Genomic DNA, 19,296 nt, shown 5'->3' with positions numbered 1-19,296 from the left:
CGATGCAAACATTAAATAACTAGGTAAAAAGGTATATTATTTGTATCTTAAAAGCATTAAAACCAAATATGTCACAAAAAAATGTAGTTGGAAAGATTGAGAAACAGTTTGAAGAATGTAGCATATCTGATAGGCAATAAAGAGCAGGTAAGATTTCAGAGGAACTTGATTGGAAGCCAAAAGAGGGGGTGATGGGAGCATCTCGGATGCACCTGCTGACAGGATGAGACGCCACAGGAGGTGAGAAAGTGAGAGCTGTTTAGGAAATAGAATGTTCTTCCATTTATGTTCAGCTTACATGATAGAAGTAGAAGAAAACAACATTAAAAACAGTAGGTTGCAGAGGATCACGGATGGTTACCTTGAGGAGTCTGAATTTCATTTGTTAAGCATTAGCAGACTACTAAACTTTTTTAGAATAAAAACTACTTTCTGAATAATCTGAGAGAAATTTACTTATTATTCATTTAACTACCACTAATTGTGCCTCTATCAGTATGGCAAGACATTGTGTTGACTCTTGAAATTTGGTAGTGAATAGGACAGACGTAAAATCTATAAGCTAACATGCGGAGAAATGTAATTAGCAACAATTAGGAAACTCTTATAAATCGATTGATAGGGAGTTGATGAGTATTCAAGTTACTCTTTTGTAAAATGTAATACATTCCCAACTACGAGTCATAATGTTAATTGTTGTAAGATTTTGACTTTATAAAAATTTCTAAGAAATTTGAAAATATTTAAAAATTTTTAACTGCCAGGAGGCTTTTTTTTTTTTTTTTTTTTTTTTTTTTTTTTTTTTTTTTTTTGTACTAGGGATTGAACACAGGGGCAGTTAAACCCTGAGCCACATCCCCAGCCCTTTTTATTTTTTTAAGACAGGGTCTCACTAAGTTGCTGAGGCTGTTTTTGAACTTGTGATACTCCTGCCTCAGCCTTCAGAGACTCTGGGATTTTAGGCATGTACCACTTGTGCCCAGTAGAATGCTTTTAAACTATTTTCCAATAATTGAAAGTTAAAATATCTCTTAAGTAGTGCTTTAAAAAAACTAAGTAATTTTCTTATTTGTTCTTTTTAATTATACATAACAGTGAAATATATTTTGTCATATATATATACCTGGAGTAACTTCCCATTTTTATGGTTATACATGATGGAGTTACACTGGTTGTGTATTCATACGTGAACATAGGAAAGTTATGTTCGATTCAGTCTGCTGTCTTTCCCATTCCCATCGTTCCTCCCTTCCTGCAGTCTGCCTTATCCAATCTGGTGTACCTACCCTCCCTGCCACCTGTTGTGAGTCAGCATCCACATATCAGAGAGAACATTCGGCCTTTGGTTTTTTGGGATTGACTTATTTCACTTAGCACTATCTCTCCAGTTCCATCCAATTACCAGCAAATGCCATAATTTCATTCTTTTTTATGGCAGAGTAATAGTCTATTGTATATGTGTACCACATTTTCTTTATCCATTCATCTGTTGAAGGGCACCTAGGTTGGTTCCATAGCTTACTTAGCTATTGTGAATTGAGTGGCTATAAATACTGATATGGCTGCATCACTATAGTATGCTAAAATTAAGTCCTTTGGGTATAAACTGAGGAGTGGTTCCATTCCCAGTTTTCTGAGGAATCTCCATACTGCTTTCCATAATGCTTGCACCAATTGCAGTCCCACCAGCAAAGTATAAGTGTACCTTTTTCCTCACATCCTCACCAACATTTATTGTTACTTGTATTCTTGATAATTGCCATTCTGACTGAAGTGAGATGAAATCTCAGTGTAGTTTTAATTTGCCTTTTCTCTAATTGCTAGAGATGTTGAACATTTTTTTCTTACCTTTGTTGACCATTCATATTTCAAATTCTGTGAAGTACCTGTTCAATTCCTTTGCCCATTTATTGATTGGGTTCTTTGGTTTTCTTTCGGTGTTAAGTTTTTTGAGTTCTTTATGTATCCTGGAGATTAGTGCCCTATCTGCAGTACAGGTGGCAAAGCTTTTCTCTCATTCTGTAGACTTTCTCTTCACATCTTGATTGCTTTCTTTTGCTATGAAGATGTGTTTTAATTTGATACCATCCCATTTATTGATTCTTGATTTTACTTCTTGCACTTTAGGAGTCTTGTTGAGATTTCTGTTCCTAAGCTGCCATGATGGAGAATTGGCCAACTTTTTCTTCTAGTAGGCACAGGGTCTCTGGTCTAATTTCTAGGACCTTGATCCACTTTGAGTTGAGTTTTGTGCAAGGTGAGAGATAGGGGTCTAATTTCATTTTGTTGCATATGGATTTCCAGTTTTCCCAACACCATTTGTTGAATAGGCTATCTTTTCTCCAACATATGTTTTTGGCAGCTTTGTGTAGTATGAGATAATTGTTTGTATGTGGGTTTGTCTCTGTGTCTTCTATTCTGTACCATTGGTCTTCATGTCAGTTTTGGTGCCAATACCATGCTATTTATTTTACTGTAGCTCTGTAGTGTAATTTAAGGTCTGGTATTGTGATATTCCTCCTGCTTCACTTTTCTCGCTAAGGATTACTTTGCCTATGTTGAGCATTTTATTTTTTTCAAATGAATTTCATGATTGCTTTTTCTGTTTCAATGAAGAATGTCATTAGAACCTTAATAGGAATTGCATTAAATATATGTAGTGCTTTTGGTAGTATGGCCATTTTGACAATATTAATTCTGCCTATCTAAAACTGTGATCTTTCTATCTTCTAAGGTCCTCTTCAGTTTTTTTCTTTGAGTACTGTAGTTTTCATTGTTTTACCTCTTTTGTTAGATTCCCAATTTTTTGAGTCTATTGTAAATAGGATAGTTTTTCTAATTTCTTACAGTTGATGCGTAAGAATGCAATTGATTAATGGGTGTTAATTTTATATCAAGATACTTGGAATTTATTTATGAGTTCTATAAGTTTTCAGGTGGAATTTTTTGGATCTTCTAAATATATAATTATGTCATCGGCAAATAGGGATAGTTTGAGTTTTTCTTTTCCTATTTTCATCCCTTTAATTTCTTTGGTCTGTCTAATTGTTCTGGCTAGAGTTTCCAGGACTGTGTTGAATAGAAGTGGTGAAAGAGGTCATCCCTGTCTTGTTCCAGTTTTTAGAGGGAATGCTTTCAGTTTTTCTCCACGTAGAATGATGTTAGAATATACAGCTTTTATAATGTTGAGGTATGTTTTACTAGTGTTTTGAACATGAATGGATGCTGTATTTTGTCAAATGCTTTTTCTGCATCTGTTGAGATAATCATGTGACTCTTATCTTTAAGTCTATTGTTGTGATGAGTTACATTTATTGATTTCCATATGTTGAATCAACCTTGCATCCCTGGGAAGAACCCCACTTGATCATGGTGCACTATCTTTTAAATATTTTTAATACGTGATTTGCCAGAGTTTTATTAAGAATCTTTGCCTCTATGTTAATCAGGGATATTGGTCTGAAATTTTCTTTCCTTGATGTGTCTGCCTGGTTTTGGTATCAGGGTGATATTAAGTTTCTTAGAATGTGTTTAGAAAGCTTCCCTCCTTTCTATTTCATGGACTAATTTGAGGAGAATTGGTGTTAGTTCTTCTTTAAGGTTTGGTAGAATGCGACTGAGAATCCATCTGGTCCCAGGCTTTTCTTTGTTGATAGGCTTTTGATGGCGTCTTCAATTTCACTGCTTGAAATTGATCTGTTTAAATTTTCTATGTCCTGATTCAATTTGGGTGGGTCATATGTCTCTAGAAATTGTTGATGTCTTCAAGATTTTCTATTTTATTAGAGTACAAAATTTCAAAATAACTTCTGATTATCATATTTCATTAGTGTACGTTGTGATATGTACTTTTTGATCGCAAATTTTAGGAATTTGAATTTTGTCTCTCTTGTTGGCGTAGCAATTTTGTTTATTTTTTCAAAGAACCAACTTTATGTTTTGTTCATTTTTTGGATTGTTTTTTGTTTGTTTCAATTTCATTGTTTTCAACTCTGATTTTAATTATTTCCTTCTGCTTTTGGTGTTGATTTCTTCTTTTTCTAGGACTTTGTGATGTAATGTTTGGTTATTTATTTGTTGACTTTCTGTTCTTTTAATCAATTAGCTCAATGCAGCGAACTTTCCTCTTAGCACTTCCTTCATAGTGTCCCAGAGATTTTGATATGTTGTATCACTATTCTCATTTACCTTTAAGTATTTTTTTAATTTCATCCCTGATCTCTTCAGCTATCAGATGGTCGTTCAATCACTTCTTATTAAGTGTACAGGTATTAGAGTACCTTCTATTTTTTATTTTATCATTGATTTCTAATTTCATTCCATTATGATATAATAGAATGTAAGGTATTATCTCAATTTTTTTGTATTTGCTAAGAGTTTCTTTGTGGCCTAAGATATGATCTATTTTAGAAAATGACTCATGTTGCTGAGAAGATAGTTATTCAGTCATTGATGGATGAAATATTCTATATATGTCTGTTTAGTCTAAAATATTACTTGCATTTTTTAATTCTATGGCTTCTTTGTTTAGTTTTTGTTTGGAGGATCTGTCCAGTGGTAAGTGAGTTGTGTAAAAATCACCCAGTATTATTTTGTTGTGGTCTATTTGATTCTTGAAGTTGAGAAGGGTTTGCTTGATGTATGTAGATGTTCATTGTTTAGGGCATTATGTTATGAACTGATTTGAAAATTAGCCAGACTTACTCCGTTTTGTTCAGACACCACACCCCATGTGAAATTGGCCCCCCTCCACATGAGCCCACTCACGTGAAAGCTAACACCTCCACTCCCTCCTACTTGGACCCTGACCACAACATCCTTGCTCTATGGGACTAATACCAAATTGTTTTTCTGAAAAGGTGTAATATCTGAGAAAATGTACAAAATGTATCTTGTGATTATAACTGCCTCTCCCACCCCCTTTCTTTGGTGTTTTTTTTGTTTTTGTTTTTGTTTTTTCCTTAAGATGCTCTCCACCTGCATTCATCTTTGGAGGCTTCAGAACTGTTTGCTTGTTGCTCCCTTGGCTCTGGCCATAATAAATCCTTTGTCTTTGCTTCAAAAAGACCCAGAGTTTTCATTTGGTTATTGGACTAGCACCTTAACAGTAAATATTAATGATTGTTATATCTTGTTGAAATATAATTCCCTTAAGCAGTATGAAATGTCATTTTTTGTTACTGCTGACTAACTTTGGCTTAAAGTCCATTTTATCTGATATGAGGATAGAGACCTCTGCTTGTTTCTGCCATCCATGTGAATGATAAGCTTTTTCCCATTCTTTTATCTTTAGTCTGTGGACGTCTTTGCCTATGAAGTGAGTCTTTTGGAGATAGCAGATTGTTGAGTCTTGTTTTTAATCCAATCTGCCAGTCTGTGTCTTTTGATTGATGAATTTAGGCCATTTACATTCAGTGTTATTATTGAGATATGATTTTTATTCCTGTCAATTTGATTTATTTCTGGTTTTTAATTTGAATCAGTTTCTCCTTTGATTGACTATTCTAGGGTAGTTCCTCTCTTTGCTGGTTTTCTCTTTTTCATTATTCCTCATGGAATATTTTACTGAGTATGTTTGTTAGAACGGACTTTTTAGTTGTGAATTCTTTTAACTTTTGTTGATAATGAAAGGTTTTTATTTCATTATCAGTTATAAAGTTTAATTTTTCCTGGGTATAGTATTTTTGGCTGGCATCCATTTTCTTTCAGAGGTTGGAATATTATTCCAAGACCTCCTAGGTTTGTGGGTCTGGGTTGAAAAATCAGCTGAGGTCTGGATTGGCTTCCCTCTAAATGTGACTTATTATTTTTCTCTACAACTTTAAAATTCTATCCTTATTCTGTACATTAGGCATTTTCATAATAATGTGTCTTAGTGTGGGTCTGTTGTAATTTTGTGTATTTGGAGTCCTGTAAGTCTCTTGTATCTGATTTTTCATTTTATTCTTTAGGTTTGGAAAATTTTTTGTATTTCATTGAAAAGGTTGTGCATTCTTTTGGTTTATATCTCTGAGCCTTCATCTATCCCAATAAATATTACAGTTTATCTTTTCAGGTTATTACATATTTCTTGGAAGTTCTGTTCATGGACTCTTAACAACTTTTCTCCATGGTCAACTTGATTTTCAAGATCATATGTTTTGTCTTCATTGCCTGAAACTTTATCTTCCAAATGGTCTAGTATGTTAGTGGTACTTTCCATAGAACTTTTAATTTGGTTCATTGATTCCTGCATTTTGAGGATTTCTGCCTGAGTTTTTTCAGGATCTCTAGCTCTTTATTGAAATGTTCTTTCACTTCCTTTATTTTCTCTCTGATATGTCCAGATTAGTTTAAGTATGTATATTCTAAACTCCTTTTCTGACATCTCCTCCACTGTGGTAGGATAGATTCTGTTATTGAAGAATCATGGTTTGTTTGGGGCAGTTTGTTCCCTTGTTTTTTCATGTTTTTTGTATGTCTACCCATCTGACTGTATGGACGTGAGGCAGTAGAGTTTCTATCCTGTAGACTTATAGTACTTCACTGTTTAGGAGGAGACAAATAGTAGCGACAATGAGTGCAAATTATGTGCAGCATTAAACTAAATAATTCCTGCTATGACATCTACAATGTTGTCACAATAAACAGAAATGATTTGATTAGTTATTGCCTACAATAAAACCAGTGAGTTTGCAAAAGGGTTTACTTTTTTGAATTATGGAAAGGGAGAGGACAGAAGTGATATAGGATGTGACGATTATGAGGAGGAGAGAGCATAGAAGTAAAAAATTAAAGGAAGAGTGAAAGAGAACAATAGAGACTGGCTATTAGCAGAAGAAAAGAGAGAAAAAGATTCAAAGGAAACAGATAAGTAAGAGAAAAAATGCATAGGTGAAGTAAATTTTTAAAAATTAAAAATAAAAAAAAAATACAAAATAAAACTGAAATATACTAATCAAACTTCTAGTCATGAAAAAACTGGCCCATGAAAACTAATTGGTTTCAAAAATGCTAGAAATGAGAAATGAAAAAAAAAATATATGAATATGTATAAGTGTCCATGAACCATTAAGGTCACAATTAGAGAAAAGAAAAGAGGAAAGAAAAAAGAAAAAAAAAAACAGATCTCAATGAAAAGTTAGAGTTGTTTCCCTTGGAGTTCAAAAGATTCTCAGCTTCCCTTCTAGCAGTTGGTGGTGGTGTTTGGAGTATGGTGCTTGCTCCACCCTCAGGGTCGGGTTGCTAGGGGAAGAGAGGTAATCCTGTAGGCAGAACTCCTGGAGGGGGAGGTTAGGCTTAGGTATACTCCAGGCTCTTGGCTGGAGATTCTAAATCAGCGCACCTCCAGGGCCCAGCAATTGCTGGTCCACACTGGAAGACTGCACCCCAGGATTTCCCCGGGGTTCCACTTGTGTGGTGGAGAAGCCAATTCTTAGTCCACTATGTAACCTGTGGACCCCAAGTTTCCTGGTCTCGGAGGTAATTTTTGATAACCTAGGATAAATAGCCTTCTGAGATTACATAAGCCACTGGATGCATTTATGCTCGTGCTGTTTCTTAACAAAGGGGGCATGTTCTGAGAAATGAGTCACATAAGTTTTTTATTGTGCAAACATCATACAGAGTATCATGCAAACCTAACACTATGATGTCACTAGGTGGTATTAACTTGTGGAACCACTGTCATATGTGCAGAGTGCTGTTGACTGGAATGTTGTTATGTGGCAGGTGATGGCGTTCTTTAACTCTGTAAGCTTACCTTTTGATTTTATACAGTTCCTGTTACATTTCTCCTGGACCATGTGAAAGTGTCATTTGAGGATTTTCATTTTGAGAGCTAATTCTTCCTATGTGGATTGAATGCTTATTATGTACTTTGGGTTAGCCATTACATTTGTGTTTTTGTTTTTTTCATATTCAGAAAAAAAATTAAAATTAAAGAGCTAAGATTTGTTAAGAGCTTATGTCAGGAATTAGGTTAAACACTTTCTATATTACTATTATTTTTTCATTAAATTTATACATTTTAAGCATACTTCCAAGTATAGAAATAAAACAAAGATTGTGTCATTAACTTTTTGCCATAATTATTATATTGTATTGTTTTGTTTTTGTTAAGAAATAAAGTGTTATAGAAATAATTGAATCTCCCTGTGTACCCTGTTCCTTCCCCGTGATAGTCACTAACCTGAATTTAGTCCTTTTCAATACTATACATACTTTAATACTTTTAATATACATGATCAAGTCTGAAATCATTTTATGTTACCATTTGCCACATTTTTAAACCCTAATATAAGTGACAATACTGTATTACATATATCCTGCAGTACTGCTTTTTGTGCTTAATATTATTTTTAATATTTGGTACATTTATTACCATTTATATACTATTGCTGCTACCTACTACACTGTATTATACTCTTTTGCCAAAATTTATCATTGTTGTCCTTTTGAGAAAATTCAGATTTTTTCCAGGTCTTTAATTTTGCCATATTATTTAAATATATTCTTGGACATGTCTCTAATTGCATATCTAAGAGGTTTTATAGGGAAGATAAACACTCAAACTTTAATATTTAAAAAACAAAACAAAACTATCCAATAGAAAATGAGCAGCAGAGCAAGAAGGTAGGAGTTTTCTACCATCATTTCCCTTCAGTCTATACATTTTGACAACCATTCACAGACAAGAGTACCTTTTTAGGAAACCAAGGGTCCAGCAGCTAAGTTCTAGCACTCTGTTGAGGGGAGAAAACAATTTAGAGAATAGATGGATTGAAAAGAGTAAGAGCAGTTTCACTTTACCCATGTTACCCCTCCCCCAAGGTAGCACTGCTCAGTAACAAGAAAGAGTGAGTCCCTTGGCTTCTAGTTCTTCCTGTGGACGTAGCGAGTGAGCTCTGGCTTCCCAGCTGCGTAGGATATTCCCAAGAGGCCCACTTCCTTTTTTTTTTTTTTTTTTTTTTTTGCCCAGTGCCTTATACTTGCAAGGCAAGCACTCCACCAACTGAGCTATATCCCAGCCCCCACTTCTTTCTTGAACCACTCAGAATACTGAGGGCTTCAGCATGACTGAATGACTAGGAGAGGTAAGCACAGAAGATAGGCCAGGACTCATAGCAACTCAACAAAGGCTTTGTAACCTATTAAGTGCTTTGTAGACTCTATCAGCAGGACAGCTCACAAAGCTCTTGGGATACTTCATCTATAGATTCCACCACCACTAACTGGACCACAGGTCACTCCAGTGCTTCATGTACCTCAGTCTGCCCCTGCCCTATGACTGGCTCCCCGTATTTGCACCCCCAGCCCTCAGGTGGACGTGCACATTTGTAGAGGGCTTCTAAGCACTTAAGATCATCTGGCTCAATTCTGCAGAAGACAAAACACACCGAACTTGAGCATTTCAGGGCACCACTCTCAGGGAAAAAATGGAATAAGGCACAAGACTTACTTTAAAAAATAATGTCTGAAAACTTAACAAATCTTGGGCAAGAGATCTAGATATTGAGGTATATGAGAATCAAAGTTTTCAATACAAATTCAACTCAAAGATGACTTTACCAAGACATGTTGTAATCAAATTGTCAAAAATCAAAGACATAATTTTGAAAGCCGCAATAGAAAGACTCATCACATACAAGGTCATTTCCAGAAGACTATTAGTGGACTTCTTAGCAGAAACTTTACAGGCCATGAATGAGTGGCATGATATATTCAAAGTATGGCGGCAGGGGCAGGGGTGGAATTGTCAACCAAGAATACTTTGCCTGGCAAAACTCCATCAGAACAGAAGAGGGATAATACTTTTCTAGATAAACAGAAGCTGAAGGGGTTTCATCATAGAGAATTCTTAAATGAGAAGACATCAGATGTGTGTTGAAATATGAAAATAACTAAAAGTGAAGTTTGGGTCAAATTAAGAATATTCTAATACTGTAATGGTAGTGTATGAATCACTTTTAACAGTTGTATAAAGATTAAAAGATACATTTTTAAAATAATTATAACTGTTTGCTAAAGGATACTCATAAAAAAGTTAATGGTGAGATTTTTTTAAAATTATGAGAAATTGAAGAATAAAAGCTTAAAGTTTTTGTATGTGATTGAAGTTAAGTTACTATAAGCCTAAAGTAGACTATTGTAATTATGGAATGTTTTATGTAAGACCATGGTAACTACAAAGCAAAATCCTGTCATAGATATGCAGAAGATAAAGAGAAGAAAATGAAAACAAGCTATTACAGAAAAATTACTAAACCCAATAGAAGAAAGCAAGAGAAGATAAGAACATGGGAACTACAAAACACTGATAAAACAATAAAATGGCATTAGTAAGTATTGGCAGCAATTCCTTAAAATTTAGAGGAACTAAATTCTCTAATTAAGACACAAAGTGACTGAGTAAATTAAAAATCAAAGAATTAAATAACACACATAGGATGGAAATGGAGGGTTAGGAAGAGATACTCCATGAAGGTGCAAACAGGACAGGCAGAGAGAGAGAAGGAGAGGGAGAGCGTGTGTGAGCATGCACAGGGGTAGCTACGGTTAGACACGTAGAGTAATAATTGTCCAAGAGACAAGATGAAAGTCAAGTCATTAGGAGAATATGACAATTGTAAATATACATATACTCAAAATTGGAGCACCTGAATATGTAAAATAGTACTAATATATCTGAAGGAGGAAGTAAACAGCAATAAAATAATAATAGGGAACTTCAGTACCTCACTTTCAACAATGGATAGATCATTCAGACAGAAGGTCTACAAGGAACATTGCTTGTGAACTGTACTTTCGACCAAGGACCTCACAGACACATGTGGAAGATTCCAACAGCAGCAACATATTTTTCTCAAGCATGCTTGGAATATTCTCCAAGATTATTGCCACTTCTAGTCAAAAAGTAGTGGAAATCCTAGCAAAAGTTGGCAAGAAAGTTCTAGCAGTTAGGCAAGAAAAAGAAAGAAATTGGATCCAGATCAGAAAAAAAGAAATAAAACTCCTTTGTTTCTGTGACACTATCTTATATACAAGAAAAATCTAAAAATTCCATCAAAAGATATTAAAATTAATTTTAAAAAACTGGTAAATTCACTAGGTGGAAAAGTAACATTCAAGTCATTGCTTTTCTATGCACTAACAATAAACTATCTGAAAAAGAAATTAAAACAATCTTATTTACAATAGCATCAAAAAGAATAAACTACTTCGGAAAAAAATCAGCCAAGGAAGTGAAAAACACTAAGAAATTGAAAACTGTTAAGACAGTGATGAAAGAACTAAAAGATAAAAATAAATGGTAAAAGGCCCTGTATTCATGGATTGGAAGACTTAGTATTGTCAAAGTGTCCACACTACCAAAGCAGTCTACAGATTCAGTGCAGTCGGCATCAAATCCCATTGGCAGTTATGTAGAAAGAGAAAAAAATAAATTGTATAGGACCACTGAAGACCCTAAATAGCTAAGAAATTCTTGAGGAAGGACAAGACTGTAGGCATCACACTTCCTAATTTCAAGTTACATTCAAAACCATATTAATCAAACAGTATGAAAACAGACACATAGACCAACTGAACAGAATAGAGAACGCAGACGTTAACTCACACATACTGTCAACTATACTTCAACATAGATGTCAAGAACGTACAATGAGGAAAGAATTATCTGTAATAAATGGTGTTGAGAAATCTGGATATCCAGATGCAAAAGAATGAAAGTAGACTCTTGTATTGTACAAAAAAAAAAATCAACTCAAAATGGATTAAATACTTAAATGTAGGGCCCGAAACCATAATATTCCCACAAACAAGAGGAGAGCTCCTTGACATTGGTCTTGGCAATGATTTTTTGTCATATATGGAGAGAAAAAGAGTTCTTCATTACTCAGTCTTAAGAACGAAGGAAATTTGACCATCTGTGACAACATGGCATAACTTGAAGACATTATGGTTTGTGAAATAAATCAAATACTTCATGACATCACTTAGATGTAGAATTTTAAGCACTGAATTCATAAAAGCAAAGAGTAGAATTGTGGCACCAGTGGCTGGGGTGTGCAGAAAACAAGATTTTGTTCAGGGGCATAAACTATCAGTTATAAGGAAAAGAAGTTCCAGAGCTCTGATATACAGCATGGTGAATATAGTTAAGAATAATATAGTATAGCCAGTCATGGTGGCACACACCTGCGTTCCCAGTGACTAGGGAGACTCAGGCAGGAGGCTCACAAGTTTGAGGCTAGTCTCTGCAATTTAATGAGGCCCTCAGCAATTTAGTGAAACTCTGACTCAAAAAAAAAAATAAATAAATAAAAAGTGTTTGGGATGTGCTCAGCATAAAGCACCCCTAGGTTAAGTCCTGGTACAAAAGAAGAGAAAAAATATTAATGTGCTATATACTTGAAGTTTGCTAACAAAGTAAATCTCAGTGTTTCTCACCACAAAACGAAACACAAGAAGTTTAACTATAGGAAGAGATGGATACCTTGATTTGGCAGTCATCTCACTATATACATGTGTATCAGATCATAACTTTGTATACCTTAGAGACGTACAATTTTTTTTTGTCAATCACACCTCAGCGTAGCCTAAGTAAATGGCCAAAGACTTGAAGATGGGTACTCTTTTCACTGAAAAGGATATGCAGTATCTAGTAAGCACATGCGAAGAGTTCATTATCATCATTTTCATATTGCTGAACAAGTCACCATAAACACAGACACTTAAACAACACAAATTATTATGCTACAGTTCTGGAGGCCAGAATTCTGAATGGGTCTCACTGAACTGAAAGTGTCCACAAGGCTGTGCTCCGTCTGAAGTCTCATGTCTTCACTTCTCTGGATTACTTCTTCATGTAGCCTTCTTTCTGATTTCATCTGCTTCCTTCTTGATAAAAACTGTATGATGACATGGATTTTCCATCTGGATAATCTAGAATTATCTTCCATGTTCAAATTCTTAATCACATCTGCCAATTCCTTTTGCCATATGCCATAGCAAATTCATGGGTTCAGAGGTTAGGATGTAAACATTTTTGGTGGTCATTGTTCAGCCTACCACAATTAAATTAAATTACTAGATTTAAAGTAAAACATGATGAAATGGCACTATGTACCTTCCAGAATGGTTAAAATAAAATATAGTGACAAATGTTGATGAGTATGTGAAAAACCAGGTCAATCGCGTTGTGATTCGGGTGTGGTTTGTTCCCCAGAGGTTCATTGTTGGAGGCATGGTGCTTAGGGTGGTGGTGTTCAGAGGCAGACTAGTGAGAGGTGTCTAGATGGTTAGGGGTGCTGCTGATCTCACAGCGAGTTAGTTGTTCTCATGGGAGCAAGTTGTTAAGAATCCCTTTCTGGCCTTCTGTCTTGCTGGGTGATGCCTCCCTTTTACATTCCACCATGATGCCATGTGCCTTCACCTCAAGGGAGGGTTCTTACCAGAACAAAATGTGCCCTTGGGTCTCCAGAAGAGTGAGCTAAGTAAACCTCTTTTCTTTGTATTTTACACAGCCTCAGATATTTTGTTATAGCAACATAAAATGGACTAATAATAATCATGCATTATTGGTGGGAATATAAAATGTTATGGCTACTCTGGGAAACAGTTTGGTAGTTTTTTTAAACAGGAAACATGAAATTATTATTAGACCCAGCATTCGCACTCTTAAGCATCTTATGTTCACAGAAAAATCTGTATACAAATATTTAGAGAAGGTTTGTTCATAATATCCTCAAACAGGGAACAACCAAGATACCTTTCTGTAGGGGAGAGGTTAAATAAGCAGTAGTAACATGCTTACAATATAATATTGTTCAGCAATAAGAAGGAATTAGTTATTGATACAGGCAGCAAATGTCTAGGATCTTGTACTGAGTGGGAGAGGGAGCTAATCCCAGGAGATTAGATACTGTTTGATTCCATTTATGTACATTGTAAAACTGATAAGTATAAATGGAGTCCAGATTAGTGAATGCCAAGGTTCAGGGACAAGACGGTGAGAGGTAAGTAGGTATGGCAAAATTGGCAGCATGAGGGACCCTTGGGTTATGGAACTATTGTGTATCTTCAGAGTGTCAGTATCTTGGTGGTAACATTGTACTACAAGTAGTACCCAACCTACCATGGTTTGGTATTAGATTCTTTTCACTTTGTGGTGCAAAGCAATACACATTCAGTAGAAAAACTGTACTTTCAAATTTCATCTTTTTTTGGGGGGGTAGCTATACCTGGTACGACACTCTTTTGTCTTGCTGGGTGACAACAGTGAGTCACAGCTCCTAGCCAGCCACTTGATCAGAAGGGTAAACTACCTGTGTTTCAGTGTACTGTGTTGCTGAGCTGTGGTGTTTGGTAGGTTAGGTGTATTTTCCAACTTACCATGTTTTCAACTTAATAATGGGTTTATTAGGACATGAGCCCATCAGAAGTTGAGGAGTATCTGTATATTAAACTAGTTTTGCAAGGTGTTGCCATTGGGGAAAACTGATCAAAAGTTATATGATATCTATTATTTCTTATAATTGCCTGTAAATCTATAATTATCTCAAAATCAAAAATTAAACATTTTTAAATTTGTAGAATGTAACTAAAGCTGTGCTTAGAGGGAAGTTCACAGCCTTCATTACAAGGATTTAAGAAGAAAAAATAGAAAAAGCACAGCAAATTAGCGCCCCCCCCCCAAAAAAAAAAAAAGGAAGAAAGAGGTAGAAATCAATGGGGGGAAAAACATAAGAAGCTACAAAGCTAAAAAAGTTGATTGTTTTTAAAGATCCATAAAATTCATAAATCTCAAGGCAGATCAAGAAGGAAAGTACTAGTGTTTGAAGAATCTACTGATTTGTTTTTTAATGTTTTTCTTCTATCTGGGACTTAGTGTTTTTTCTTATTAGTCCTAATATTTAGCGGTCTATGTGGCATTGTCTAGGTAAATAGTAAATTGTAAATAATAATATTGTTATTTTGCTTTTCTACCTTTAATTCTCCTCCACATCATGTTGTATTCACAAGAACTTTTAGTATGATTGTTTTAGTCAGCTTTTTCACTGCTGTGATTGAAAGACCGACCAGAACAATTGTAGAGGAGGAAAAGTTTAGGGGCTCACAGTTTCAGAGGTCTCAGTCCATAGACAGCAGGCTCTATTCCTTGGGCCCAAAGTGAGACTGAATATCATGGCGGAAGAGTGTGGCAGAGGAAAGCAGCCCACATGGTGATCATGAAGCAGAGAGAAATACTTCATTTGCCTGATATAAAAGCGTAACCCAGAGCCACATCCCCAATGCCCATCTCCTCCAGCCACTCAGTTAATCCCTATCAGGGATTTAATTCACTATGTGGTTTAAGACTCTCACAGCTCAGTCATTTTTCCTCTGAACCTTATTGCATTGTCTCAGATGTGAACTTTTGGGGAACACCTCACACACAAAGCATAACAATGATGTTGAATTTTAAAAGTGAGAGTGAACAGCCTTGTATTACTTCTGAATTTAATGTAGTGCCTTTGCTCTGCCATTATGAAGAATGGTAATTAATGTAGGTTTCTGGTAGATATTTTTATAAAATCAAGAAAAATCACTTACATTTCTAATTTATTAAGAGGGTGCTTTTATTTTGTTTTAGCATATATGACTGGTAAATTTACAAAATATGTTTCAATATCAATTAAGTTGATTTTTTCCCTTTTTCTCTCTTCTTGAATTATATCAATAGATTTTATAAGATTTAAAAATTTTTATTTAAACATTTAAAGTTCCATATTTTCTATTTTAGAAAACTGTCTTCAAAGGAGATGGAGATGACATATCAGTAAACTCTGTTGTTGACCAAAGGTAAAGTATTACCAGAAAAATGCTATTTTCTTAATTATATCAATTATCATTGAAAGAATTCTTTTAGTATTAGGAAAGTTATGTCATGGTCTGCTACAGTTAGTTTTAAATGACTTGTTTTTGAATTGATAAGGAACAGCAGGTATTACAGAGTCTGTAGAGTGATTCACAGTGGAGGATGATTTGGCCCCTGTCCCCTAGGAGATACTTGGCAATGTCTAGAAACATTTTCCCAAGGAGTGGGAGGCAGTGACTGGCATCTACTGAGTAAAGATCAGGGACACTATTAAATAGCCTAAATGCTCAAGGCCAACTTCCTATGCTACTGCCAACCCCACATACAACCAAGAACTTTCAGTCCAAAATATCGATTGTGCTAAGATTGAAAACCCTTGATCTAGGAAAAAAGGCCAGGTATTGATTCCTATTAAATGTTGACGTGTAATTTATTTCACTTGTTAGATACTTATTAAACTAAATAACATTTAAAATATAGCATATTCATTTTTTTCTTTAGCTTTTTAGCACCTCTTATTACTGAGTATGATAAACAACTAGAAGAGCTAAATCGCCAGCTAAAATATTATCAGGTATGAAGTCTTAAGTATGAATTTTTTGTTATATTTTATTTTGAAAAGAAAAAATACTCACATTCTTTAAAAAAAACATTGATTAGAAATAAAATACTTTGCTGTAATCAATCAGTTTTTGACTCTCTGTAACCATGTGTGTGTGTTTAAAGTTTCTCTTCAGTTTCATTTTTAATTCAGTATTTACTTGCTCTTCTTCTCTGACAGGAACATCCCTGATACTTAGTAGAATCTTTTGGTCACATTATTGCTTGCTTATTTACTTCTCTCTCTCTTAACTCATCCTTTCAGACCCTTCTTATTTTCATTCTACCTGTCTTTCTTACTGTTTGCATAATGGACTTTCCCCCCAATTTCAAATATTGTCTCTGTCAGATGCTTTTGTTTTATGTTTTTTAAATATTATTAATCCACTTCTAATATAGGCTTGAACTGTAGCAGTTTTTTTCTTTCTTTCTTTCTGAAATCCTCTTAGCAATGAGAGCTTATTTTAGGAATGAGGGAAAAAAGAAACAGAGAAATCTGTCTCTACAGACAGATTATTATTCTGGGTTCCAGGGCTTCTGAGACTAGAATCATGGAAAATTAGAATAATAGCACAGAATTGTTCAGGATACAATCTGAGTTTCAATGCATTCCTTTTTTTAGACTATAACTAATATTTGTAATGTGTTTCTTTGAACTGAAAATGTCTTTTACATTTTCTTCCCAAATTTTATAATACTGGGATAACAATACAATAGAAGCATTTCTTAATTAGAATTTACACGTCTAAAGCTAGGCCCACCAGCTGGCAATGACTTCCCTTTGTTAGAGCGTGAATATACTCATGATTGTATTTGGCTAAGATGCCAATCCCTGGATCAGTTTTGTTGTGGAAAGGCGAGCAGGGTTGACTTAATTTAGTGCAGATGGAAGACAGTATAATGAATTGACATAAAAACAACCCTTGAGACTGATTTTCTCAGAATGCCACTTTAGGCATGGCAGCCACTAAGCACTTGCTCACTTCATTACTCTTCTCTGTATGCATTAGTAGGATGAGATCCTGGGTTATGCTTTAAAGTATAGCACATAGTAGGTCTTTAAATATCTGATGAATGATTAAATGACAGGGCTTATGGAAACATGATGGTTAGAGCTTAATAGTCTCTTAGTTTTCAGTTGATGGGTTGATATGTAACTTTACTGAACAAACACATGCTTCCAATTCCTAAGCATAAAGTTAAGTTATTCCATTGCATCTGGAAATATGTAGACTTTCTTTTAGAAGATTATTCTTCTGAGTCACACCAGTAGTGTAATCATACATGTGTATAGGAAAATAATGTCTGTCTCATCCTACTGTCCTTCCCATCCCCACAGCCATAGGAATGAGACGTTACGCTTCTTTTGTGTACAGTGTGTGAAAATGCCTTCTACTGTCATGTATAACCAGTTAGAACAAATTTTTAAAAATTTTAAAAAGATTATTCCTCAATATATATAAAGTTAAAAATTTCAAAAACAGTCTTTTCTTTATATTGCATTTTCTATCTTATCATAAGCCAATTCTTAGTTCATTTTCTAGTCTTTACTAGTACTTTCTAGCCTGTGGTCATTTAAATTTAAGCCAACCACAGTAATGTCTTTTCATCTTTCTAATTGACAATTAAAGAACAATAGAAAGCTCCTTTTTGCACAAATGATATTTTGCTTTTATCTTTAGGACTAGTGAATCTAAAGTTTCTCTGAATCTACTTTCTGTAAATTGTTGAAATAGCATATTATGTGCTCTAATTGTTATAGCATAGAGTAACTGATTATCTTGAAATTAAAGTCTTTTAAACTTTTATTATATGATTTATGTATCTCTTTAATCAGCTATTTTACTATAATGTTTAGTTTCATTTTCATTTGGCATTCTTACCATTTAAGGGTGATTACTGAATTAATTGCTAGGAGAAATTTCAGTAAAAAGCCCAGAATCTATGATGATAAGAAGAGTTGTTCTTTTAGAGAGGAAAAAAGATGTTGACAGCTACTTCTAGAATAATTGCTCACACTGATATTATTAATTAGTAGAACTAATTCTTAGGATTTACTGACTCGATCCAAAAATAGTCTCTCTTCAAAGCAGGAAAAATATTGCTGTAATTCTCTATAGAAAGATTTTTCTACTAGGAAAATGTAAATAGTAGGGGAAGATTAGATGATGTGAGAAATACTGTGTAGATTTCCTTCCCTCTCAAATATTAAATATTTTGAAATATTTTACAGTAAGGAATTTTAATGCGATCATTATCATCTATCTATAAATGTAACTGATGCAGATATATCCTTTGTAAGTTTTTGAAAGTAAGAAATACTTTTCAAAATACATTGCTATTTTAAAATTTTTAAAGATCAATTTTTTTAAAAAATTGTTTAAATGGGGATAATTGCTACAATAAAATCCAAATCTTTAAGCATCACATTCAAGATCCCACACATTCCTTTTACAGTTTTATCTCTTCCTCCATGTATGGTCAGTACTCAATCTGGTAGTAAGTTAATTCATTTTGGTTTAAGTATGATTCAGGCATAGCAGCGTTCTGGGGAAAATTCACCTTTCACACCAGCTTTGTAGTTAGAATTGACTATTGCTGCTTTCTGAGACTGAGCTGCCTTAAGCTTGTCTGGTTGGAAGGGAGAGAGGAGGACTTGGACTCCCATGGACTGTCCCATGCGTCTTTTGCAGGGTTCACTCCAGGCCTGGCTCCTGTCCTTTACCAGGGTGCACAATCAAAACTAATGGGCGTGCTCAAGTGTGATTTCACCTGGCCGCCTCGCTGTGCGCCCTTTTTCCGCTTACCCGTTTACTTCTTTTGAGAGCCGACTACTCATTGTTTGCCTTTATTCCTTT

The 19,296-nt window shown here is 34.7% G+C and overlaps 1 protein-coding gene across 3 annotated transcripts in view; it reads left to right on the top strand.

Moving 5' to 3' along the window:
- The window catches only part of Sclt1 (sodium channel and clathrin linker 1), a 153,144-nt gene that overhangs the window by 12,982 nt on the left and 120,866 nt on the right, over window positions 1–19,296 (top strand). For 2 of the 3 annotated variants that reach the window (XM_047567125.1, XM_047567124.1), the window contains exons 3-4: window positions 15,764–15,822; window positions 16,340–16,412. In XM_047567125.1, the coding sequence (XP_047423081.1) occupies window positions 15,764–15,822; window positions 16,340–16,412 (132 nt within the window). The remainder of the gene's footprint in view (window positions 1–15,763; window positions 15,823–16,339; window positions 16,413–19,296) is intronic. The other variant, XM_047567126.1, reaches the window with a different exon arrangement.

Source organism: Sciurus carolinensis, chromosome 10, assembly GCF_902686445.1.
Source record: "Sciurus carolinensis chromosome 10, mSciCar1.2, whole genome shotgun sequence".
Classification (NCBI taxonomy): domain Eukaryota; kingdom Metazoa; phylum Chordata; class Mammalia; order Rodentia; family Sciuridae; genus Sciurus; species Sciurus carolinensis.
This window is presented reverse-complemented; position numbering and strand designations above follow the sequence as displayed.